Below are 27,025 nucleotides of genomic sequence, written 5' to 3'. Positions count from 1 at the left end.
TACTTATAACGAAGTTATAAACGAAAATAAAGTCACCTAATTACTATTTTCAATGTTAATTACGTAATACTTACTTTTTATTCTTCATAAAATAGTCCAAATGTCACATTAATAAACAAGTTTTTAGTCCGAAAGAAGTATATTATTTTGTAAAAGAAAACACGAAACGCAAGCATAGAACCTTATCGCTGAATTGATCACATTTACATTATTTTCATTACAAAACTTTTTTTTTAATTTCACGGAACAACGACATCAGTTATTTTTTAAAATAAGTTCTATCACACGCAAAATTGCTTTCTTCTAAACGTCAAAAACTGTCACATTTTAAAAATGGAATTTATGGCAGCGCGGTAAAGATTCGAATATGGAATCTCGAATTCGGCCATCGGTATTACTAGAGATGGGAAGTATTTATTCGATATTTGTCAAATAACTACATTTTCATTATTTGCGTCTATTTTGTTGCGCGCACAAGCAGTTTCAACACATTATGATCTAACACTGGCTGGGTCTCGATTGCAGAACATACTTATTCTAAGTCAACTTACATTCGTTCATATTTGCCTGCGGGGCTTAGGGCTGCGTTTGTACCTAGGTCTATTCTGGTTAAGTGTTCAAACGCTTCCTTTTTTAGTTTTTGTTGCTCTGGGCTCATGCGTTCTTTGAGTTTTTATAGCCGTTAGAAATGTTTTATGTTAATTTAATTGGTCAGTTTAACCACTTCATAAAGTTTATATTTTTGGTAATGTTTAAAAGTATGTTTAACTTAGTTTTAATTTATTATTTTATATATATATTATTTCAAAATTTTAAGAAGGAATAAATTTCATTTTAAAATTATGATTGTATTGATTCTTGAATGGTGTTTCTTTACAATGTTTGAAACACCCACAATGTTTTAAAATATATGACTAAAATGGTGTTTGAATGAATGATTACTCAATTTCGTTCTATTAACATTTTTACGTCTGCATTACCTTTTCACGCCATAACTAATGAACATTATTTACTACTTACTTAAAAGTTAGTTATTAATTTGTGTATGTGTTTAAAATTAATAATAAAATTGAAACTTGCCCACACAAAGTCTCTAGCGAAAGATGGGCTCCTTTTGAATACTTCCTAGTTATCAAATGCAATGAATGTTACATTGTAAAGAAGATCGCCAACCCTAGATTTCGCGTAGTACAAGAAACGTCTTGCATATAATAATATGTTTTAGCCTATATTGAGCGCTTACAGGCACTAGCCATGCTGCGCCTGCGACTCGTTACTTAAAACGTTTGACAATCGTTATAACGTTATTTGTTTTTGTTATCTTAATAACAACCAACAAACCAAGAAATTAAATTGACTTGATTATATTACTCTTTTAAATAATTTTATTTAAATTGGTTATAATAATGTAAGCATTTTTTATCGCAGAGATAGATTATATTTATTTTACTTTAATTGTGACACTCATAGAGGTTTCTAAAGAAATGCATTAGAATGCATTATATTGCGTTATTTAATGAGAACAATAAGTTTTATATAATTTGTAAACTTTTTTATTAATTTTTGTGTTACTTCAAACATATTGTAAAGAGCGCTTGAAAAAAAAGGCCAAGAAGAACCTTAAAATCGGGACATTATGGCAAAAATTAAGGCCGAAAGTTTTCTAAACGGATAAGCTTTCATGAAGAAAGTTATAAATGTAAATGAAACGATAGAAGTATGGTTTGAGCACCTATCCGAAAAAGCGGCGTGATTGTGGTGTATGTACAAGTTCAAAATAAATTGTAATTGTAACAGAACAAGATTATGACTAATTTAGAATAAGTTTTAAGAACTAACCACTCTATGGACCACTGATATAAACATATTTTTTTCTATATTATTTGAATTTTATTAAGTTGTTGTATCCTTTCATAAATACATATTTATGAAAGGATACAACAACGTTACATAGAATAAATGAACAAAATTGGTTATTTTTTTCTAAAAATCACTGTTTGGTTTAATAAAATTTGTGTTTAACTAATGATGATCTATAATTTAATATTACTATCAAACTAGTATTATTAGGCCCTATCAAATCTGACATATAATGCGATTACTATGATGTTGACCTGTTTATTATTTAAAAACATTTATTTTGTATTTTTTCTTTTGTACAATAATGTTTTCGATTTTTTTTTGGAAAGTATCTAAAATTAAGATTAAATATAACGCGTTAACCAATAACGGCTACAAAGAAATCCCTGCACTACTTAGTTGTATGCACCGTGCAATGGCCTGCACTGCTCTGCCGCGACCATAGACTAAAAAGGCGCAATTACTTTTCTTAACAGCCAAAAACCAACCTTATTTGTTTTACATTTAAAATTTATTTTGAAAAAATTGTTTGACAGATTTCTGTCGTTATAAAATAAGGAGTTTTTTAGAAGCAAGTTCTTATACTTATTTCGATATTTTAGCTAGGTATTAGGTATAGAAAAGAAATGTAGGCGTGGGTAGTTTCTGGGACACAGCGCAGCGTTAGAAATCTTCGCTCTAACGCAATATATTGTAGTATAATTATTGAGATATATCTGTGAGATGGTCTTTTCAGTGGTTAGATTTAGGAATTTAAACTTTATTCATGCTTCTTTAGTAATATTTTAAGTTTTTATTTAAAGTAATTAATAGTATTTTGTTGAGTTGTATGTACTGTAAGTTTACCTAAAGAAATAAATACCTAAATAAAATCTTTTGGACTCTTTTGATGAATGATTCAAAGATAGAGAATTGACTGTTAGGGGTAATATATTTCTTTCCATAACTTTACGCGACAGCGAAGTCACGGGCAAAATATATGTATACAACATAACTATGTCAGACTTTTGGAAAACCCATGATGAACTTTCAACTGCTCAACAATGACCAAGTGACTGACTGACTATATACAGCTGACATTACTAGACGTAGAAAGTTGGTCTAGTATCTTTTGGGAAGTCAAGAGAACATTTAGAGAGCATATTCGAAAATTCCTACTGGAACGTAATCACTTCTATATTCCCTGCGGGGTAGACAGAGTCAACAGACTGAAAGGCCACTTTAAGCTGCTATACAGCTGAACAGATTCATGATTGAATCAATTCAAAAAACAACAAAAATCAAAAAAAAACATTGATCCCAAATCTTTCATAAAACGTGACGTGTAAAATTACTTTCCGAAATCGTATGTAAAAACTATCTTCATCATCTTCAAAACGGCTTCAAAATCGGGCCTACCATGTCACTTCACCTCAAATGTCAGCCTTATAACACCCCACTTTTTTGCCGTGGAGATGAAACTAAATTCACCTCTGGGTGGGATAGTACCCCCACTGTTCAAATCCAGTTTGCTCTCGCATGCGATCTAACGGTCTTGGGTTCGGAGCCCGATTCTGTGACCCCGTTTGGCTAATTAATGGCATCGACTATTTTTATTGTGGGTTATACTATGTAAGTTTGGTTTTGTAGAATCTTTCTCTTGGTTGCGTGATTACCGGTACTTTTAGAATCGAGTCCCTATATCTCTTTCCTATGGATGTCGTAAAACGCGACTAAGGGAATAGGTGATAATTCATTAAGTGGATCCAATGCTAATCTGGTAGCGGTTGTAAAATTCTATAAATTAACATTAACTTTGAATCCTTCTTTTAGGCGATCAACTTGTCACTGTTTGAATCTCAATTCTCTTCTTTCTCATGTCCTTCGAGACTGTTGCCTTTGTCTACTCCGTAAGGTAACGTAATTGTATGTGAATAATACAGAACTAAAGGGACACCAAGCCAATTTTTTGGGGAGTCAAGAAAGGGTGCTCTGTTAGAGTGCGCGAGAGCAGCTCACTCCGAACACCAATTGGCGAGGGTCCCCTTGAGGTTGGTAAGGCCATGGATGATGAAGATATAGTGGTCCCGACTATCATCACTAGATGACATACGCGCGGCCATGTCAGTTGTCTATAAACGGCTTGAAAAATACATACATACATACATATGATCACGTCTTTATCCCTTACGGGGTACACAGAGCCAACAGTCTTGAAAAGTACTGATAGGCCACGTTCAGCTGTTTGGCTTAATGATAGAATTGAGATTCAAGTAGTGACGGGTTGCTAGCCCATCGCCTAAAAGAAGAATCCCAAGTTTATAAGCCTATCCCTTAGTCGCCTTTTACGACATCCATGGGAACGAGATGGAGTGGTCCTATTCTTTTTTTTAGTGGTGCCGGGAACCACACGGCTTGATACACAAGATAATTAAATCGGTGTAGTCCTATTACAAGCAACTGTCGGTCAGTTATTCTATGATAAATAAAAATTGAACGCTTATGCTAAACTAGCTTCGAACCTCAGATGCGCCGGCGCTAATTAGGCGTCATGTAGGTACAAAAAGCGACGATTTTAACGCCATCTACAAAAATGCGACGAAATTAGAACCACTGACAAAAAGCAACTCATTAAAAAAGTCACCAAAAAATAAGTACAAGTTTTTCACAAATCCCACGGTAGGTAACTATAGTTATTACCTAAATGGAAGTTACCCTACGTCCTTCTCCAGACTTAATCCTAACTAATATTATAAATGTGAAAGTAAGTTTGTTTGTTTGTTTTCTTTTCACGCGTTATCTACACAACCAATCTTATTGACATTTCGCATATATATAGTTCAGAGATTGGCGAAGGACATAGAGTACCTTTCATTCTGAAAAGAACTATCATTCCCGTAGAAGATTGATTCGGTAGAAACCCTTAAAGAGCTTGACGGCCTCTGTGACGCAGCGGTAGTACGTTTCGCTTGTCTGTGACATCGGAACTCCCGGGTTCGAATATCGGCCAGAGCATGATGAGAAAAGAACTTTTTCTGATTGGCCTGTGTCTTTGATGTTTATCTATATAAGTATTTATTATAAAATATAGTATCGTTGAGTTAGTTTCTCGTAACACAAGTCTTAAACTTACTTCGAGGTCAACTAACTCAGTGCAATTTGTCAAAATAAAAAATAAATCTAGTTAACTTAATTTCGCATTTACAATATAAGCTGGGATTGGGATTAGTTATTTGTTTTCGCTTGGTTTTTAGAAATAATCAAACAGTGTAAGATATTTTACTTGAACAGTAAGAAATTTCCATACACAGTGAGCCCGTGACAAACAAACATCACGACATGCAGACAAATGTGTACAAAACCGCTCACGACTCTAATGTAATAAGACGCATTTTTCTTTGACAAAAACTCACTTAATGGTGGTAGAAAATCGACGTGCATGAAAGTGGCTCTACTTATTATTTTCCCGGTTTTAAAAAAGGATGATGTGTAAAAGTGATAACTTTTTTTTAACTTATTGTGGACAACTTTTGAAATACCTGTTACTGTTTGAATCTCAATTTTATCAGTATGCCATACAGCTGAACGTGGCCTTTCGGTATTTTTAAGACTGTTGGCTCTGTCTACCGCGCAAGGGATACAGACGTGAATTTATGTATGTAATATATTTGAGTAAATAATTACAGCACACAAACGCATTTCTTGTGTTAAGAAAATGTTAAAATTACACATTTACATTTGTAGCGATGAATACATAGCATATAATAATAGCGCTTTATAGGTTTATTTATAAAATCCTAGCGCCCGCACTGGCTAGCATTTATACATATAAACCTTCTCCAGAAAACCCTTCTTCCAACATTTCAACCAAAACGAAATCAGTCCACAACTTTCCGAGATTAGCGCATACGTGCAGACAGAAAAAATAGAGGGACGTTATAATATGTGCCTAGTGAAGTAATGTTGTGAAGTGGGTGTGGCTCCATGGTCAAAGGCAAACCCCGGGCTCCTCTCTAGAATGGTGAGGATGCAACCGGGACTTAAAGCCAGGAGATATATAATTAAGTATAATATTCGTGCCGTGTGTTTCCCGGCACCAATACAAAAAAGAATAGGACCACTCCATCTCTTTCCCAAGGATGTCGTAAAAGGTAACTAAGTGATAGGCTTACAAACTTGGGATTATTTTTAGGCGATGGGCCAGCAACCTGTGACTATTTGAATCTTAATTATATCATTAAGCCAAATAGCTGAACGTGGCCATTCAGTCTTGTTTCAAGACTGGTAGCTCTGTCTACCCCGCAAGGGATATAGACGTGACCATATGTATGTATAATATTGAAGTGGAGCCACTGTCAAGCCGGTAGCATTGGCCCGACACGTCGTTTTTACTCGAAGCGCATTCTTCATTCGCGGCATACCTCGCCGCGGAACAAGATGCAAGTGTCACTGCGCTTTGTAAATATGCCTTATGGACCTATGTTTACATACACTCTTTTATCATCTTCCGGGGTAGACAGAGACTGTAACACCACGTCCAGCTGTATGAGTAAATTATGGAATTTAGTAATGATTAGGAGAGCTCCTAGTCGCGCTGCGTTCAAACACACACTTTTTTTATGTCTTCCGGGGTAGACAGAGTCTTTCCAAGACTGAAACAGCTGTATGACTTATTGATGGAATTTAGTAATGATTAGGGGAGCTCCTAGTCGCTCTGCGTTCAAACATGCTGTGAATGGGTTCTTCCTTCGGCAGATCAATAATGGGTCATCCTTATTTGATATTTTATGTATTTATAATGTATTTTTATGTATTTATGCATTTTTTGTAATGTAAATATTTTGCAGTATGCATGTGCACTATATCGCACCACCCACTTAAAGTTTTTCTGTTTGGTCAGCTGGTTGACTGGTAGAGAATGTCAAACGGCATTAAGTCCGCCTTTTGTACATTTTTTTGTGCAATAAAGTTCTAAATAAATAAATTTATTTATATTGAAATAGGACATGTTGCTAGCCCATAATCGAAATAAGAAGCCCTTTCCCTTAATTGACTATTACAATTTGCAGGGGAAGAGAAATAGCTGGTATACACTATGTTTCTTAGCTAGCGGACCAGCATGGGAGCTAATGAATGCTTACATGCATACATAAAATCACGCCACGTTTTCTTCTTTTACATTAACGCGATTTTGTTTATGCATATTGTGGCTAATAATATTTTTTCACTATTAGCAAACATTATGTTTACCCGAAACCGCCGAGCTTGCATGAATAGAGTTATGAATGTGCATGAAGCGAAGGAAGTATGCATCAGATCTTGAGATCGTGGCAAGTGGAAAGAGGTAGACTCTGCCTACCCCTCCGGGAAAGACGCGTGATTTTATGTATGTATGTATGTAAGTTTACCATGGGGTTAGATAGAGAGCTTTTTCTTTTATAATATTCTTTACTCCTTGATTCCCTTTCGTTTTCTTTTCATTTCTATATATATCATTCATTCATTCATTCACAGGAGCCTTACTGGAGTTAGTAAATCAGATTTTACAAGAAGCGATATTCGCCTGAGCTCCCCAACCGTTGCAGGGGAAATAAACTCAGTTAGGATCATGGTAAAAGCTGCACCAGACGAACGTGCCTTGGTCGCCTTTAACGAAATCCATGGGAAAGATAAAGATTGGTCATATTTTACAATTCCGCAAACCACACGGCACATAGTAATCAAAATGTAAGACGTATTACGTAACTTTAAAATCCACCTACTTTTTCAATAAAACAAAAGGACAATAAACCTATGTATCGGTTTCCAATAAATTAATAGAGTTATAAAATGAGTAGTTATTTTTCGCAATATATCGTTAACGCGGGTTCAAAATAAAACTTTAACAATTAAAGTTTTTACGTCCACGTCATTAAGACGGCATGTAGTGGCGCGTCGGAAAAACCTGATTGTAGTTTTTCTGCAGACAGTCCCTTAAGGCTTGTCACACACTGCGCTCCAAGTTTTCTGTAGCTTCCTCATAAATTTAAGAGCTAACTCTTGTCGGTGGAGTTAAGTGTAGCATCCGTCATTCATATTTTTTCTCTGTTATTTTTTATTTGTTGGTGTGTTGATGCGTTTACTTCTTCCCTTACTTATTTGATCTAAATATTTTATTCTTGATCTTCCCCTTGCTCTCTTTCCATATTTTTTTCCTTTTTTTTTTCTCTTTTCTATTGTTTTGAATATTTTCAGTTAATTAACGTTCGGAAATTTCAGGAAATCCTCTCTTAAGTAAACCTCTCGACCACATAATGAACCTACAAGACAAACTTCAAATCTCAAACCTCAGCTCTATAGGTGTGCGTTTGTTGTTAATTAATTAAGAGTGCAAAAAAAATTTTCAATCAATATTAAAATCATCTTATTGGAATCTTCACAAGGTCGCCTCTTGGACAAACACTAAGAATCAAGTAAAGCGCAGCGTAAGATAGCCACTCGTGAGATGGACCGACAACCTGGTGAAGTCCGCGGGAAAACCTTTGGATACAGTTTGCTTCCAACAGAGCAAAGTTGATACCATTTCGGGAGGCCTAAGTTCGGCAGTGGACATCCTACAGATGATATGATGACGATAAAGTATCAAGTTGTCGTTCATCAACATTTTGAAGCACAGTGAGAGACAGCCCATAAATTCTTTGGCATTTTGCCGTAAAGCAAATTGAATTCATTAGATGACAATCATTAACAATGATTAGTTTGACTTAACGATTATAAGGACCACCTATTCGGCTTGAATTTTTAACTGATTTTACTAAGTTTGAGTATCATGATATTTGTTAGTTTGAAGTCAGGCTCCTGGAGTTTCTTAAGGTTGCATCCTCTTTTAGGAGAAGCCCGGTGTCCACTCATTACGTCGATCCAGGTATGGGAAAATAGGTACCTGACTTTTTTGGTACTATTAAACAAAATAACAACAGAACGTAATAATTCTTTTTCATAAGTTCTAAAATGCAATCTTAGAATCAGAAGAAACTCTAATACAGCCTTCTTTTAAACTCAAGTTTCCCGACAACCTACCAAATCATGAACTACCCTATTCTGCTTTTAAAAATTCGTGACATGCCTCAAATCGTCAGACATTGGCATCACATAATTAAATATCCCATCCATATAACCGAAGCTTAACATAAATTTCGCGCAGCCAGAATTTAATACAAAATCGAGCGAACGCCATATTGATGCATTTTTTCCACCCCACCGCCACCCCTTTAGTAATTGACCGTTGTGAAAACTATCGTCGGTAAATGACGATCTACCCCCACGTCCCCACCGTTTTCCAACATGGCTGCAATCAATAATTTGGCTGGGCAATGACTGCGATGACTTGGGCATGCGCTATGCACCCGAGTCATTGCAAAACCTGAACTTGACTTGCGAAAACGAAAGTTAGAAGCAAATGTTTCTATGCCATTCTTGGCAGTCGATTCTAGTACGTCGTAGTATTTACAATGCTGATGATTTAGTCATTATTGATTATTTTTTTTAAGATTTCGTTAGTAAAAATGATGATTTAGATGAAGATGATGTTATTGATGAAAGATTTGATGTAATAAAATAATCTTAAGATGAATTCTAACATGTTAAAGTAACATTTTGACACGACAAAAGAGATAAAGTTGAGAGACTACATATTTTTTAGGTAAAGTGCGAGCGAGATAAACAATCAACCGTTTCACAAGATATATATATAAAATATAGAATATGACGCGGTGCACGAACGACGCCTACTAGAGAATAAAAATGCTGCGCATTAACCGTGTTTTGTTCAAATTAATAAAATAGACGTAAAATACAATCAGAGACATTAATTTTATCACAGAAAGATGATTGATGAAATTGAACTGATTCCCATTGTCCTCAAACCCACACTAGATAAAATAAAATCTTACATTCTTAAGAAAATACATAATCTGCAAATATTATGTACCTGATTGAAAGTTACTATTTAGTAAGAAATCTTTGAACTTATCAGTATTTGTCTGGTAGATAAAAAAATTACGTAGGATTTAGAGGACATTTGGAAAAAGTACAAATAACATGTAGGTATATAAAGAATTATTAAAAGTTTTTTCTCACCTGAAATTGTTGAATGTAGTAGTTAGTGTTCCAAGTAATGTTTTGTCTAAATTATGTCTCTTGACTTCTTCTTGGCTGATGTTTTCTTTTCTTCTTTGTTTCTTATTTCTAAGCGTTATTTCTTTTCCCTTAGTTCTTGCTGTATCTTAACCTTCTGTTATTTCTGCTTTTGTATTGTCTTTTATAGTTTGTCCTTGTATATTGTAAGCCCGTTAAATTTTATCATACTCATATAAAACGTTATAGGTATAGAAATAACGCAAACATTTAACTAATTCTTAACGTTAATTTACTTTTAATTTTGTACTATTAAAGAAATCTTGAAGTCGTTTCAACAGGTAGGTAAACTTGATAAATTTAGATTTTTTTGTAACTTTTTTGAGTAGTTTTTTTATCTTACCTTTTTACTTATAATTTAAGGCCAATTTAAGGCACGAGATTTTGTTTCAACAATTTATTTTCATCTTCCATACAATCTGAATCGGCAGATGAAATTGGTCGAAATTCTTCCAAAACTTATTTGCCAAAAGTTTCAAATATCACTTAGCCCTAATATGTAGTCCAGAGTTTTCACTAAATTACTTTCACTAGATATATATAGAGAGTTTGTATATAAAAATCAATGTAAATTAATCGAAAAGTTCCAAAATTAACCAGTGTTGTTTAAATGTACTTAAAGAACTTAAACATTTAAATTCTCTTTTCTATTGTTTCCTTGTAATAATGGTTGATATAAACTTAAAACTTGTTCTATTGCGAAAAAACGTGTTGCTTTATCGTCAAATGGCGGTAGTTGCTATTTGATTGTGCTAGATTCCCTTCTGCTATGAAATCTTGGCTGTTTTATGCCTCTTCCGCATTTAACTTATTGTTGTTTGCATCTAGAATGCCATGATCTTCTCTTGCATCTTCTCATAGATCTTCTTTCTCTTCTTCTTCACCCTCTGGTTCAGGTAGCTCTTCCCGGATGGTCGTGGATGTTACAGTAGCCCTTTCACAACAAATCCGAGCCGAGCAACCCTCAGTTGCCTTACACTAGTTTAACAGTTTGTAAAAATGAAACCGGTTGTTGAGTCTATGGTAAGAGTTCAAGTGTTGCTGAATACTATTGTTTATAAAGTCACTTAACAACTATTTGATTATGTGGGAAACTTATAAAGAGTCTATTGCATAAACCTATTCTTGAATGTGACGGCGGGCGGCAGCGGGACCGGACGCATGCGCGCAATTTTGAATTTCGAACCAAAAATTTGGTTTTTCGAACGTTTTATTCTTTTTTTTTTATTTTAAATTTTTGTTTTGAATTTTAGGCCGTTTGTATATTTTGTTTGTTTGGTGGATGTTTTAGTTTTTTTTTTTAATTGGCGCGTAGGCTTTTTTGCGCGTTGCGTAGGTGGTAGCACGCGACGACGCCAGCCTCGCCGATCACACTGATGCCGGAACTCCGGAAGGTTGCAATCCTGCTGCAATGGGCCGATCTCCATCCAGGGGTGTGAGGAATCCCCCTCCACCCTATCCCCCCATCCCAATGACTCGCGCTCGCCTGGAAATCATCAAATAATGATTTCATGTGTTTATTATAATACTGCACGTTCACCAGCGTGGAATCTAAACCAGGAATTTAATTTATCGCGCGTATGTGTGTGCCTGTTTGGTGGTGGAGTTAGAATAAACTATTACTTCGTTATTAATTTCAGCAAATGTTATTCACTGGATCAATACAAGTTTTGTATATAATCGGGCGTCCACTTGAATGTATGTTACTTTTACATATGTAGAGATATAATATGTAATGTATGTAGTTTTCGTGCCTGATAACTTGGGAGTGGTTCTGTGTGATGTTTGACAACTGGCCAGGGGGAATTAATGGACTAATCAAGGGAACCCTAAGATTGTGTGTGTATGGTGCAGTGGTCTCGCTTCTGAATTACAAAGTCCCACGTTCTAGCTTCGGTGCGGCGTTAAAATCTCAACCTCTTCCTTTCTTTCGTCTTCTTATCCTGGCTTTAGTCCCGGTTGCATCCTCATCACTCTAGATAGAAGTTCGGGGTATGCCTTTGACCATGGATCCTCGACTCCAAACGAAGCTTCTCTTTTCTGACCTCGTAACCTTACCCGTATTGGATCGATCGTGGTTACAAATTCAGTTGCCAACTTTAAATATTTTTCTGAGTTAAAACAAAGCAATTGGTGAAAGTATCAAGTAAATCGGTTCAGTTCTTTCGGAGATAAGCATGATCATACATACAGACAGACAGATACATACGTCGGCGCTTTCGTTTGTCGATTGACATTTGGCTCTGGCAAAATGTCAATCGTTTCAAAGTTTTTTTCAAGGTTTGTGAAAATAATGCAAATTCTTTTAGCTTGCTCGGGCAAGGATATACACACGATAAAAAAAAAAACTAATCTAATAATTAATGTAAAAAAAGACAAATTATTTCTCTATTTATAACAGCGATTACTCTATTTCATAACAGCGAGGTTCTAATATTTCTTTCTTGATGGCTTTTAACCCTGACCTACATCAATGGGTTAAGCTTTGATGTAGCCCAACGATTAGTGCCGATTCGAGTTCGAATTTGATAAACCTCTTTCTTTTTTACACATGCGCTTTGGAAGCGGTAGTAGTTATTATAAGATTTAAGTGATGTGACGTCAATAAATGATATCTTGTATCCAATTTTGAAAATAAATCTATTCTATTCTATTCTATACATACAAACAAACATACATATTGCCTTACATAGCACCCAGTGCCGTGTGGTTCCCGGTACCAATACAAAAAAGAATAGGACCACTCCATCTCTTTCCCATGGATGTCGTAAAAGGCAACTAAGGGATAGGCTTACAAACTTGGGATTCATTATTAGGCGATAGGCTAGCAACCTGTCACTATTTGAATCTCAATTCTATCATTAAGCCAAATAGCTGAACGTGGCCATTTAGTCTTTTCAAGACTGTTGGCTTTGTCTACCCTGATAGGGATATAGACGTGGCCATATGTATGTATGTATGGATAGCACCCAGACATGAAGTCCCTGGTTCCGCTGCTCATTCAGCAATTCGTGAAATTGCGTTGTTGTCCAAAATTCCTTATTTCGTGTTTGGACTGCGCCATTTTACAACAGACGACACGACAACGACACGATTGCGATACGACTTAAAAATTAAGTGTGACTTAAAAATCTTATTAGTCGCATTTACTATGACAGACGTGTTATGTGTATTTATTTATAGCTACATTAAAATCTTTAACAGACTTGTAAATGTAATAATGATATAATCGTCATTCTCAAGGTGTGTAAGTATGTTATTACCCGGTAATGCCCGAAATTTGTGCACGAGTTTTGAAGTTACTTTTCTGATAAATTTGTAGCTATTACAATGGAATTCTACACAAATACTTATGTAAATATTATATTATATTAACGCCCGGACGCAACTTCACTCATATGTAAACTGTATGAAGTCAAACGCACTCAAATTATAATATAAAAAAAACAACCTAAATCCTCACAAACTTTGCATTTATATAGTTCGACCATGTTATGTACTAAACAAAATTAACAAAGGGAATGAGCACATATTGCACTTCATTTATTCATGTAATCATACAAATAGTTCATTTGTTGATAGCACAGAACCTGTAGTAATCGTATTCATTGCGACAAATAATCCCTAGGCTTAAGGGGGCACGCGTTGAAAAGCAGAGTAGCGTCAGCAAAACACTAGGTAAAAAGGCATTTTTAATATATTTTGGAAGTATAGTGTTTCGGGAATATATACTATAGAATGAGAATAGAAGAGAGAAATAATCAAATGAAAAGCACTATTATTTTAAAAAAGGAAATAAAATATTTTACAATAAAAAATATTCCGTGTGGCACCAATACAAAAAAAGAATAGGACTTCTCCATCTCTTTCCCATGGATGTCGTAAAAGGCGACTAAGGGATAGGCTTACAAACTTGCATTGCCAAATCCTTTTTCGGCAATGGGCTAGCAACCTGTCACTATTTGAATCTCAATTCTATCATTAAGCCATATAGCTGAATGCGTCCATTCAGTATTTTCAATACTGTTGGCTCTGTGTATCCCGCAAGGGATATAGACGTGACCATATGTATGTATGTACAATAAAAAAACTGATTTTTTTTTCTTTCACCAAACAAGTATTGGCAACCGTTGCATATGGCATACATATCCATATGTATGCCAGCTGGCTTTGCCTGTTAATATTTAAGTACAATAAATAATAAAGGTTACCTACAACATACGTGTCTACGATTTTCCTCCTCCTTGCGATTCCCGGTTACATCCTCACCTCCCTGGAGAGGAGCCCGGGGCGCGCCTTTTGACCAAGATCCTGATTTGGCATGGCCTCCTGCAAAATGGACTGACAATATCGGTGAAGTGCCGTGTGGTTCCCGGCACCATTACAAAAAAGAATAGGACCACTCCATCTCTTTCCCACGGACGTCGTAAAAGGCGACTAAGGGATAGGCTTACCTATAAACTTGGGATTCCTCTTTTAGGCGATGGGCTAGCAACCTGTCACTATTTGAATCTCAATTCTATCACTAAGCCAAACAGCTGAGCGTGGCCTATCAGTCTTTTCAATACTGGTGGCTCTGTCTACCCCGCTAGGGATATGGACGTAATCATATGTATGTATGTATGTATATCGGTGAAGTCCGCGGGGAAACGTTGGAGTCAGGCCGTCTCTGACAGAGAGAGGTGAAAGTCATTGGGGGAGGCCTATATTTTAGCAGTGTACGTCTTTAAGTTGATATTTATTAATTTATTCACACTTTCATTCATGATTTATATTTAACTAGCGACCCGCCCCGGCTTCGCACGGGTGCAAAATTTATACATAAAAACCTTCCTCTTGAATCACTCTACCTGTTACAAAAAACCGCATCAAAATCCGTTGCGTAATTTTAAAGATTTAAGCATACAGACAAACAGACTAAAACAGCGACTTTGTTTTATACTATGTAGTGATACTAGAGGCCGCCCACGACTTCGTCCGCATGGAAACCCTATCAATCCCGCGGGAACTCCGAGTAGCCTATATGTTATTCAGGGTCTTCAGCTACCTACATGCCAAATTTTATTGTAATGGGTTCAGTAGCTTTTGCGTGAAAGAGTAACAAACATCCATACTGACATCTTGACTTACTCACAAACTTTCGCATTGATAATATTTGTATGATGATGATAATTTGTATGCTGACTGTACTTCATGCAGCATCAACGCGTAAGCCTCGTGAAAATGGCGGTAGACGGAAAAATTGACAGAAATTAATATATTAATCGGCAAGTTGTGCCATGTTCAATGTAATTCCAATGATATTTCATTTGCAAATGTTACGTACTGATAATTTGTACTGAAATATTTTAAGCTAGACTATTAGTCCGGGGTTTCGCTGCCATGGAAACTTTCAAAATTATAATCATGTCAGCTCATGTAGTCCAAATTAAGGACGTCCAGGCAAAAGGTCAGGTCAAGCCGAGTACCCGAAACCGCCGAGTGTAGGGAGTTTTGAATGTGGATGAAGCGAAAGATGTATGCAGAGATCGTGCAAAGTTGGAAGATGTCTTTGCCTACCCCAGCGGGAAAAAGGCGTGATTTTATGTATGTATATCTATGCAAAATTATAACAGAATTTACGAGTATTATACGATTACATTCATCTTTTTTTTTAATTTTTCTTTTTACTTAGGATCTTTTATTTCATACATCAATATTTTAGTCCCGGTAACACCGTCGCCGCTCTGGAGAGCCCAGGGTGCGCCTTTGACTTTGAGCCTGGATTGTGATAGGTTTTGACACGAAGGGACTCGAAAAGGCGCCCAAAAGTTCAGGTTTCCTCACGATTCCCTCGCCGTAAGAGCATCGGTAAGCTATAAACTTTGACCTAACTCATTAATGCGTGGCTGAGGTAAGATTTGACCTTAGGTATCACGCTTTATTTGTCAGACAGACAGCTATTGACACGACTAGTCAGTCTCAGTCTCAATTTTTATTCCATTTTGGGCTGATGGCTTCACATCTTCGCTCCTGCCCTCGTAGAATGGCACGCGCGACGCCGTTTTTATCGCGCGAGAAACTATAGCTGTTTCACTTTTTATTTTGTCATCAACCGAGACAGCGATAGTTTTCCGCGCGGCTATGCAACGGGGTCTGAAACCAGCTTTTATGTAATGTAAAATTCTACATGCCCCAAATTTTAACTTTATTGTAATCACTCATCTTTTTTTTTCATCCAATCAAAACTATGTATCCTAGCTTAATCATTAATAAAACATAATCCGAATAAACGAGCCAAAATCATTAAATTAATTACATGGAATTCCTTAATAACGGGCGATTCCGCTTAATGACAACTATATATCACGCTATACCTAGGCTATCTAGGTACAGAACTTTTTGTATCGCCCTCTCTTTCTAGCACTGCGCAGACTCGCAGTCATCGTCATCAGCTCCCCAAAAAGAGGGGGGCACTCCTCCCACCCTACGTCAATACAGGGCAAACTCAGTTTGTAGATAAAATAAACGCATACAACCAAACTGCACTTACACACACATGGAAGACACACACACAAATCAACATTTTATACGGTATCGAGGATAATTACATTAAACAATATATGGGGTGTTATGTGCTGTTCGGTAAATGGGTGGTGGTGGTGGGGTCGGCGAAAAATGGAAAATGGTTTTTCGAGTATTTTTCGACATGCATCTCCGATGACGAATTTGTCTCTGCCAGGGATTACTGGTACAGATTAAAAATGTATGGCGTTTGTTGATTGCGAAACGTTTTGCCGCGTTCGATTTTTCAAATGTTTTTTTTTTACTCCGTTGTTTGTTAGTTTTGATAGTTTTTTTTTTTGTGAAGTTTTCTATGGCACTGCACGCCATTGTCATTTGCCATGACACCTTCGTATTTGGTTACTGTACAATTAACTTTTTTTCTTTCAATTTATAAGAAAGTGGGAATAATAACCACCGTTATCATTATGACAGAGCGAACAGTCTTGAAAATACTCAAAGACCACGTTCAGCTATATGGTTAAATATTAATTAATGGCTTAAGACTGTTGGCTCTGTCTACCCCACCAGGGATATAGACGTTATCATTAACATTAAAGACTAGATCTAAGTAATTCCAAGGCAATGTTTGCAATTCACACTAATTTGGGAACCGTGATGGTAGAAGATGATGAGAGAGAGAGATTGAGTAAGAGAAGGAGAAGAGCCTCCAAGAAGAGTGACTATTAATAGGAACATTGAAAGGGGAAGACCTAGACTAGACAAAATTTTCTTGATCAAATCCAGGACGTCCTGGAGAAAGGTCAGATTACTCAGAGTACTCTTAACCGACGAGCTTGCATGAATATACCTACTTATGAATTTGAAGAAGCGAAAGAAGTATGCAGAGATCGTGGCAACTGGAACGATGTAGTCTCTGCCTACCACTCCGGGAAAGGGGCATGATTTTAAACAAACAAATTAATATAACGAAACACAATTAATTAACGAAACTGTTTATGCTATTTACCAATACAAAATCCGCCATAATAAATTTGGGTCTAGGCACTTCCCTTCGATTTGAATGTAAATTGAACCTTACAGTTATTCTTTTAAAGTTCAGATTTGTTTGTAAACAAATACGATAGTTAAACGCCAAAATCTCACTAGAACGGAAAATGGTGAAATGTTCTATATAGAGCCGCTGATTAGTTCCACGTATGTGGTCAGAAATCAATTTGTCTAATTCTGCAGATATTGTGTTTCAAATTTATAATGTTTGAGAGGAGCCCGGGATGTGCCTAGAACTATGATAGGTCAGTCAGATTTTAACACTAAGCAACTCCTGTCTGACCTCTGCAATCATTGCAAGGGATTTTTTTGTTATTATTTATTTAATTATTCACAAACACTCCATCTCCTTCTACCCCTGTCTCTGTCTACCCCGCAAGGGATATAAACATGATTATATGTATGTAAGTCTTCAATAATTTTTTCAATATTCTTTTAAAACTTGTTAATTGGAAATTTATTAAAAAAAAACTTCTGTCTGATTACGAATCAATATTGGTTGATAGTAAAGCCGCAGGTAATGGTTATGTTTATTTCCTTAGTCATCTTCTACCACATTTATGGGAAAGAGATATAGTGTTTCTATTGTAGTGTGCCAGGAACCATGACCCGACAAAAATACATTTGACTACAGCCTAATAATTTTACAGCAAATGTCAAATTATTGTCTGAGGACGAATCTTATCGTGCCAAAAGGATTAAACTGAAATGGCTCTTTAGAACGTACTTCAGTATATAGAATGCTTAATTATGTTTTTGAAATCTTTATCGACGGCGCAACATTACCTATTTGGCATATAATGTTATCATCACTATCATTAATGATATGGAACTCTGAATCATTACTCTGATTGTCCCGGGTCTTCAGTTTATCTAATACGAGTACATACTCGTATATTAGATAAACTGAACATATTTTATAATAAATACTTACGGGAAAAACTATCGCTGTCCCGTTTCAATAATCTCGATAAAAACGATGTTGCGCACGCGCATTCCATGCATCTATGCGTGCTGCGGAGTCTGGTCTGGTTTTTACGTATCATAGTTTTATTATTAAACTTAATAAAAGAAAGAAAACAATAAATTAAATCAATCTTAAATGTAAGTTCAAATGTGACGAACGAATTTATTGTGGATATTTACATATATTTAATTTTTTTTAAGAATTAAAATAACAGATAACAGTGCATTGAACATAGTACTGAACAGTTAATAAAAAAAAACCTATCGTAAATTTACATATTTTTTTCTGAAAATTCCCGTAATAACGGGTAAAATGGGTATTTCATATCACCCCGGGTAAAAGCTAGTTATTAAAGAACACAATTTTCAATCAACTTTATTTTAAAAAAAATTGGCCAAAAGTACCACTAATCGAGTTTTAATTTCGTCACTTCTTCGATCCAGGGCCTCACTTTGGCGATCTTGGAGTACACTCCATAGGAACCAGGTGTGGCACATCCGTACCCGAAGGACACCATGCCCAGGATTCTGTCATAGGCTACTGCAGGACCTCCGGAGTCACCCTGGAAACATAAATAAATACATAGTGCCGTGTGGTTCCCGGCACCAATAAAAAAAAGAATAGGACCACTCCATCTCGTTCCCATGGATGTCGTAAAAGGCGACAAAGGGATAGGCTTATAAACTTTGGATTCTTCTTTTAGGCGATGGGCTAGCAACCCGTCACTATTTGAATCTCAATACTATCATTAAGCCAAACAGCTGAACGTGGCCTATCAGTCTTTTCAAGACTGTTGGTTCTGTCTACCCCATAAGGGATAAAGACGTGATCATATGTATGTATGTATAAATACATACGGGACAGATTACGCATATTGAGTTAGCCTCGAAGTAAATTCGAGACTTGTGTTAGGAGATACTAATTCAAAGATACTATTTTATATTAAATACTTATATAGATAAACATTTAAGTCCCAGGACAATTACAGACAGTTCGTTTCTCATGGCCCTGGTCATGATTTGAGCTTAATGGTATACTGATTACCCTGTAAATCGTCATTGATGTATGTATTGACTGGAAGAGATTGCACGTTTTTTTCTATCATTTATATTTTTTTTCTTGATGCAATAAATAGTTTATCTATCTTTCAATGTAAAATTTATGGTACCATACATGGGTGCTATATTCCAACGGTCCAACTTGCCTATAACGACATCAATCATTCGGATTTGAACCCTCCACAGCCGTACAGCACTCGCCTTCGGCAAGTTTTGGAATTGAACGCAACCCAATTATGGCTCCCCTCGTGCTTCTGAGACGACGATTTGTTGAAGCGAGCATATGAAATGGTGACCGCTCCAGGTCAGCGGGGCTATGCCATAGCATGCATGACGTGACAGCGATAGTTTATCGCGTGATAAAAACCTCAACACGCGTGCCATGCTAACTCTGCTGGAGTGTGTTGGAACAAAAAACTTCATGCATTGAAAGCATAGCTTATATGTCAGTAAGAATTAACCCCGACACGCGTGCTATGCTAACTCTGCTGGAGTGTGTTGGAACAAAAAACTTCATGCATTGAAAACATAGCTTATATGTCGGTCAGAATTATGAATCAGTTAGTAACAGGTCGCCCATAAAGAAGAGTCCAAAAATTCTAAAATGTTAACTCGTTTCCACGAGTCAGACTCAGACCCGGTATATCTACCTGGCAAGCGTCCTTTTTCCCTTCTGAGAATCCAGCGCAGAACATTCTAGAAGTTAAGGCTCCTCTGAAATAAGGGTACGGCACCCTTTGGCAGTTTTCCTTGGATATTATTGGTACCCTTACTGCTCTCAACACATTGGAATATGGACCCTGGAATAAATAAGTTGTTTTTAAATAAAATACATACATATATACATACAGTCCCTTGCAAGGAAGACGGAGCCAACAGTCTTGAAAAGAATGATAGGCCACGCTCAGGCTCAATGATAGAATTGAGATTCAAATAGTGACAGGTTGTTAGCCCATCGCCGAAAAAAAAGAATCGCGAGTTAATAAGCCTTATCTCTTATATCCCTATCCTTTAAATATAAGATTTTAAATTAAAATCACGCTTCTCATTCCTGAAAGGAGTAGGCAGAAACTACATGTTTCCATTTGCCACATTCTCTATTTACTTAACTTTCACTTTATCCATCTTTGTTCATGCAACCTTGTCAGTTCAGAGTACTGCTAGACCTAACATTTCGCTGTCCCTGATTTGATAAAGGCAAACGTTAAAAGTTCCCTTTTTTTTAAATCTCACATAGTAACAATGACTCTGACATCAACACAAACAAACTCGCTTACTGTTTCTTCACGAGTTATCGACTATAGTTTAGTTTTCAATATTGTTGATATATAATTTAGATTCTGGAGAAGGACTTACGGTACTTTTTATCACGATAAAAATAATAGTTCCCGTGGTATTTGCGACGTGAAAACCTGCGTGCTTCGTAGGTAGCGCTAAAATTGCGCACGCGCAGCTTTAAAAGCAAGTAAGTAATAATTTATAACGAAAACAATATAACATCTTACAACACACCTCAGAATAGTTTAGAATTATAAATAACAGTCACATTATAATTAAACGAATTCCAGAATAATTGCAAGAGCCTATGCAAATTATTTCTAAATGTATAAGTAAATTTTCAGTTGATGATACACTGGTATAACATAGTAAAACTAGTTTTTCCCAGAGCGCCAAAATCGCCGAGCTTTCATGAAGTATGTAATGTAGATGAAGCGAAAGAAGTATGCAGAGATCGTGGCAAGTGGAAGGAAGTTTCTGCCTACCTCTCCAGAAAAAAGGCGTGATATTATGTATGTTTGTAGTTTTTGGCCCTGGGTTCTTCTATACATACAAATCTTCTTAGCTGGAGCCCTGGGTACGCCCAATGGTCATGATAACTGGATTGAGTAAGACAGGTTTTTATAGGTAGGCACTTTAGAAAAGAACCACTCCAAGTCTTTCCAATGGATGAACGGCGACAAATAGATAGGTTTATAAACTTCGGATTCCTCTTGTAGCCTATAGCAATATAGGATAGCAACCTGTCGCTATTTGAATCTTAATTCCACTATGAAGCCATACAGCTGAGCGCGGCCTTTCAGTCTTTTCAAGACTTTTGTAATGACTTTATGTAAAAATGTAGGTTTTTATCGGAAGCGACTCCCGTCTAATTTTTTGTACCAAAAAAAGAAATATGTCACTATAAATTAATACTTAAGACCTATATTGTAACCATATTCAAGGAATAAATGATTATAATTATAAATTCGATCATATGCTATCCTACTGAGCGTGGTCTTTCAGTTTTTGCGAGACTAAGAAGACCACGAGGTTCTGTCATTTGCCTTAGAAATAAAGACGTGATATATATATGTACCAAAACTAACATAGGTAAGGTTCCTCTGCAAAGGAGTCTTCAGAGTTCAGACGGAAGTGACTTACCCAATTCAGGATCACAGTAATAAGAGGTGGGGATGTAACCGGGAATTACATTAGGACAAAGAAGGAGTTTAGCACCAATACAAGAAAGAATAGAACCACTCCATCTCTTTCCCATGGATGTCGTAAAATGCGACTAAGGGATAGGCTTACAAACTTGGGATTTTTTTAGGCGATGGGCTAGCAACCTGTCACTATTTGAATCTCAATTCTATCATTAAGGCAAATAGCTGAACGTGGCCATTCAGTCTCTTCAAGACTGTTGGCTCTGTCTAGCCCTCAAGGGATATAGACGTGACCATATGTATGTATATACGAAGAAGGAATACTAACAAAACCCCACTATGCCCCGAGCCTAACAGAAATCGTTTATTCAAGTTTAATTTTAAGATGCAATAGATTACCGCCATAAGTTAACCATATAGGTTAATAGGAAGGCGAGGATAGGTTTAGCCGATAGCTTTTTAACCATCCCGTAACGGTTAACTTTGTAAATGTACTTGAACAATTGCCAATTTGGTTATTATATTTCTTCGCTTCATTCTTCAGATATAGGTATTTAATACTAGTAGTCCTTTTAGTCTACAAGATAGCCTACGCACGATTTTTTAAGAGGCAATCAATGTTTAAATCGATAAGTCAAATGAAATCGATTGATTCAACCACTCATCGTTCCTTGTTCCAACCGTCATTCTTTTAGAGATAGAGACGATGCAAAACTTTGCTTTCGGGAAAGGGCGAGGGGGGGAACCATATATCTTCGAATGAAGCGAATCATATAATATTGATCGAACTTCACTTGTGAAGTTCGTTTAATCATATATTATTTCATTTAAGACTTCATTCGACATTAATACATACAAACATATGGGCACGTCTGTGTCACTTGAAAAGACTAAAAGACTACATTCAGCTGAATGGCTTTATGATAGAATTGAGACTCAAATAGTAACATGTTGCTAGTCCATCCCAAAGAGGAATCCTAAGTGTATAAGCATATCTCTAAGTCGTCTTTTACGAGATCCACGGGAAATATACATACATACATACATATCATCACGTTTATATCTCTCGCGGGGTAGGCAGAGCCAACAGTCTTAAAAAGACTGATAGGCCGCGTTCAGCTACTTGGCTTTAAGATAGAATTGAGATTCAAATATTGACAGGTTGATAGTCCATCGCCTAAAAGAAGAATCTTAAGTTTACAAGCCTTATCCCTTAATCGCCTTTTACGACATCCATGGAAAAGAGATGGAGTGGTCCTATTCTTTTTTCTATTGGTGCCGGGAACCACACGGCACTTTATATGTCAGTGAATAATTCGCTGCACACCTTTAACTAGGTTATAACTTACATTTTCTTCGGTATTCCCCCACCCAGTGACTGTCACTACCTTCCCTATTGTCATGTCTTCAATGTGAGCAATCTTCACTGGCTGAACGTTCGAGTCAAATTTCAGATTCTCGTTCAACTCCAAGAGTTGGAAGTCGTAGTCGAAAGGATGGTCCTTGTTGGAAGCCCCCCACATTGGGTGGATGTGGTTGGATTTGACCATGATCTTCCGACCCTGGTTAAGGTACTTGGAACCCACCCTTATGTACGGTTTCTTGCTTTGAAGTAACGGGAAATGATAAATCAATTAGTATTGTATTTTCAACCTCAGTTTTAGTTTTATTTTTTACTGGACAAATTGCACAGATTGCTTTGAAGTTCGAGACTTGTGATATGAAATACTTACTGAACGATACTGTTTTTTATACCAACCAAGCCAATCCTGGCCGGGATTCGAACCCGGAACGATAAAATGAAAAATTCTAAAACAGCAGTCTTGAAAACGGACAGAGAATTTAAATTAAGCTACATACATAAAATCACGCCTCTTTCCCGGAGGAGAAGGCAGAGACTACCTCTTTCCACTTTCCATCTGCATACTTCCTTCGCTTTATCCACATTCATAACTCTCTTCATGCAAGCTCGGCGGTTTCAGGTACTTTTGACCTGACCCTTTACCAGGACGTCCTTAATTTAGCTACAATTTTAACAAAAAGCTATTTTATAATTCACGCAACTATATCCTGCTTTGTAATAACTTTTTCTTTGTTACATAAGGCATCAGCATTAAAATTACGCATGTTTCGGAAATGGCAATAAAATTCTTATCGATTTCATGTAATTTTGTGGTAACGTTTTCATTTGATGTTTTTACATTTAAGCTATTTACTTCACCACGTTTATATACCTATTCATAATTTATCACCCAAGCCACATAAATTTCACTGAAGTAGACATTAGTTTTAAAAAATATAGTACATTGACGTATCCCTCTGAGGTACAATTTATATATGGACTATGGAGAGGTTAAATTCCAAATTTTCTTATTTCTTACATTCTTACATATGACTAGTCATTAAACTAATGCTTAATTAATTTACCAAATCTCTTCCTTGTTCATGCATATCAATGCTTTTTTTTCTTAGCGAGGCCTTTTTTGCTTATACTACCCTAAATATTAACATCAACCTTCTGAGGTTAGTCCTGGTTACATCCTCACCACTCTATTGACAAACTCAAGGTCCACCTGGCACCAAGATCCAGGAGTTGGTAAGTTTTTAAACGAATCAATTCTTATCTCTCTAACCTACCAGTGGATGAAATTGCAGGCATACTAATATTTTCCCTCGCTGTAAAAGAATCTATTAGTCACACTACTCTTTTCTCCAAATCTAAATATACAACAATTTTCAAATATTGTCTTACCCACAATGTCCCGCTGTTATTATCCATTTCTTGTCAATGATAGCACCACCACAGTTGGTTCCATACGCCACGTGATACGGATACAAATTTATATCAACTTCAGTACCTCCTACAATCTTATCTTCTCCAAAATTGTCCGCTCTACCATAAAAATCTTCTCTTCTTTCTTGTCTAAAACTCCTTTCGTCATTTATGTTAACATTATCTAATTCTCTATTGATATTAGTCTGTCTTTCTTCTTGTAAATCGAGATTATCGACATCTGGTATATCAGTAGGTTCTTCGTAACTTTCAATGTCAAGTTTTGAGTATTGATCTCTTGTTGCATGTTTTGGTGATTGTAACTTTTTGAGATTTGCAAATAGAGATTGGGAGTCTGACACTGGTATTATTATAACGTTAAATGCTGTAAATAGATTAAGATCTAAAAATAGCCATTATCATTCTCGTAGCGTTTGTCGTGAATGCTTCCATCCTGGGGAACAGCCCAGAATCCGCCTTTAACCATGAGTCAGGATTGGAAAAAATATAAAGGGAATTAGGATTTTTTTATAGGTTTTGGGCTAGCAACCTCTCACAATCTTGGAATCTCAATTCCATAATTAAACCATCTAGCTAAACGTGGCGTTAGGCTTCTGAATAATGGTCCTATCCAGTCCGTGAAGAACAAAAACGTGAGGTTCTTTTGTGTGAGTCCGTATTACCAGGGATACCTAATCCATTTCAGATCATGGTAACACATTCAGTTGTCTGAACGCAGGTTTCCTTACGATCGTTTTTCGTAAGATCATTTCATCACTCAGAAGAAGCTTATTACTTGACCTTTTGAGTCTTTCAAGTTACCCCACTCCCCCATTATATCACGTCACTTATATCTATGACCTTCTTGACCTCGTCTCTTAGATCTCACAGAACTTCGTCCCCCTGACGTAAATCCCGGTCACATCCTCTCTGGAGCCCAGGGTGCGCTTTTTAATCATGAATTTCAATCGTAAAATCACATTTCCGTGCGGGAAAAGTAAAACAGATCAAAGTATACCTCTAAAACTTATTACTATGCCTAAATTGTTTAATTTCTTTAAACTACGTACAAACAATTAGTTATTACATTTTATTATTTGTAATTGTTATAGCTTCTTTTCTCCCTCTAATCATAACGAATACCAATACATATTATACACTTATACAATATCGTATAGTTAGAAAGTGCCAAAGAATAATAACTTATAGTTCGAACCGTATATCATTCTCGCTTCGTGTATGATCGCTTCTTACAAAAACCTGACTCAACCAATCCAGGGTTCATGATAAAGGCTGTACTCCAGACTCCTCTCCAGAGTGGTGAGGATGAAACCGGGATTATAGCCAGAAGAAATAAGTTCAAACCGTATCATCAATTATTTGGTTCGATTTTTTTTTTTAATTAAAATTAATTACTTACAATTTGTTAATTGAGGTACACAACCAAGGGCCCAAATACATATAGTGACGAATTTCAACATGTTTTACTACTTTTAAACTATGATTTTTATAATATAGAGACGTCTTACAAAGATTTACACAACCTTACACGAACATTATTCCAAACGAAAATGGCCGTTCACACGAGCCGAGAAAATTTCCAATTAAAAAGTTAATTTCCCATGCAGTCATTTTATTTCATACACATTTTGTGTGATTGTTTTTCGTACTCGTGGAAAAGGCTATTAATGTGAGTTGTACGTAATTTGTCATAGGAAAAACGATTTTTCTGAGTTGCAAATTTAATTGCTAACTGCGGCTATTATGGTAAGGAAACTTTAGTGAGGAATCCTGCAAAAATTGAAATAATGAGTAAAGAATGCAAAGTCCTTCTTATGAGCAGGTGACCTATATTAGAAGAATTTCTTCAGCTGATGCATCTTTTGGGGAGGGTGATCATTTTGAATAGCGTTTCGTTCTGTTCTTTAAAAGGATTCTGTGTCCGTTTTAAAGACCGTTCCTTCCACTGTAATGGTTATATAGGAAGTCATGATTAGCGTTAGACCTGGTTGCGTCCTCATCTACGACCTCTCTTGTCTGTGCCACCGGAGGTCCAGGGTTCAAATCCCGCCAAGGGCATGATAAGAAAAGATTTTTTTCTGATTTGTCTGGGTCTTGGATGTTTATCTATACAAGTATTTATTAGAAAATATAGTATCGTTGAGTTAGTATCTCGTAACACAAGTCTCGAACTTACATTGTAGCTAACTCAATCTGTGTAGTTTGTCCCGTATGT

General features: G+C 36.3%; 1 protein-coding gene across 1 annotated transcript in view; it reads right to left on the bottom strand.

Moving 5' to 3' along the window:
- Window positions 1-18,941: 18,941 nt before the first annotated feature.
- LOC106143472 (trypsin-1-like) overlaps window positions 18,942-27,025 on the bottom strand; it is a 28,614-nt gene continuing 20,530 nt past the window's right edge. The window contains exons 2-5 of the mRNA XM_013345576.1: window positions 24,769-25,174; window positions 23,366-23,621; window positions 20,244-20,393; window positions 18,942-19,097 (exon numbers count right to left, since the gene is read on the bottom strand). Of these exons, the coding sequence (XP_013201030.1) occupies window positions 18,942-19,097; window positions 20,244-20,393; window positions 23,366-23,621; window positions 24,769-25,174 (968 nt within the window). The remainder of the gene's footprint in view (window positions 19,098-20,243; window positions 20,394-23,365; window positions 23,622-24,768; window positions 25,175-27,025) is intronic.

The sequence above is a fragment of the Amyelois transitella genome, chromosome 25 (genome assembly GCF_032362555.1).
Source record: "Amyelois transitella isolate CPQ chromosome 25, ilAmyTran1.1, whole genome shotgun sequence".
In the NCBI taxonomy this organism is placed as follows: Eukaryota; Metazoa; Arthropoda; class Insecta; order Lepidoptera; family Pyralidae; genus Amyelois; species Amyelois transitella.
The sequence above is the reverse complement of the archived record's forward strand: the minus strand, read 5'-3'. Positions and strand labels throughout refer to the sequence as shown.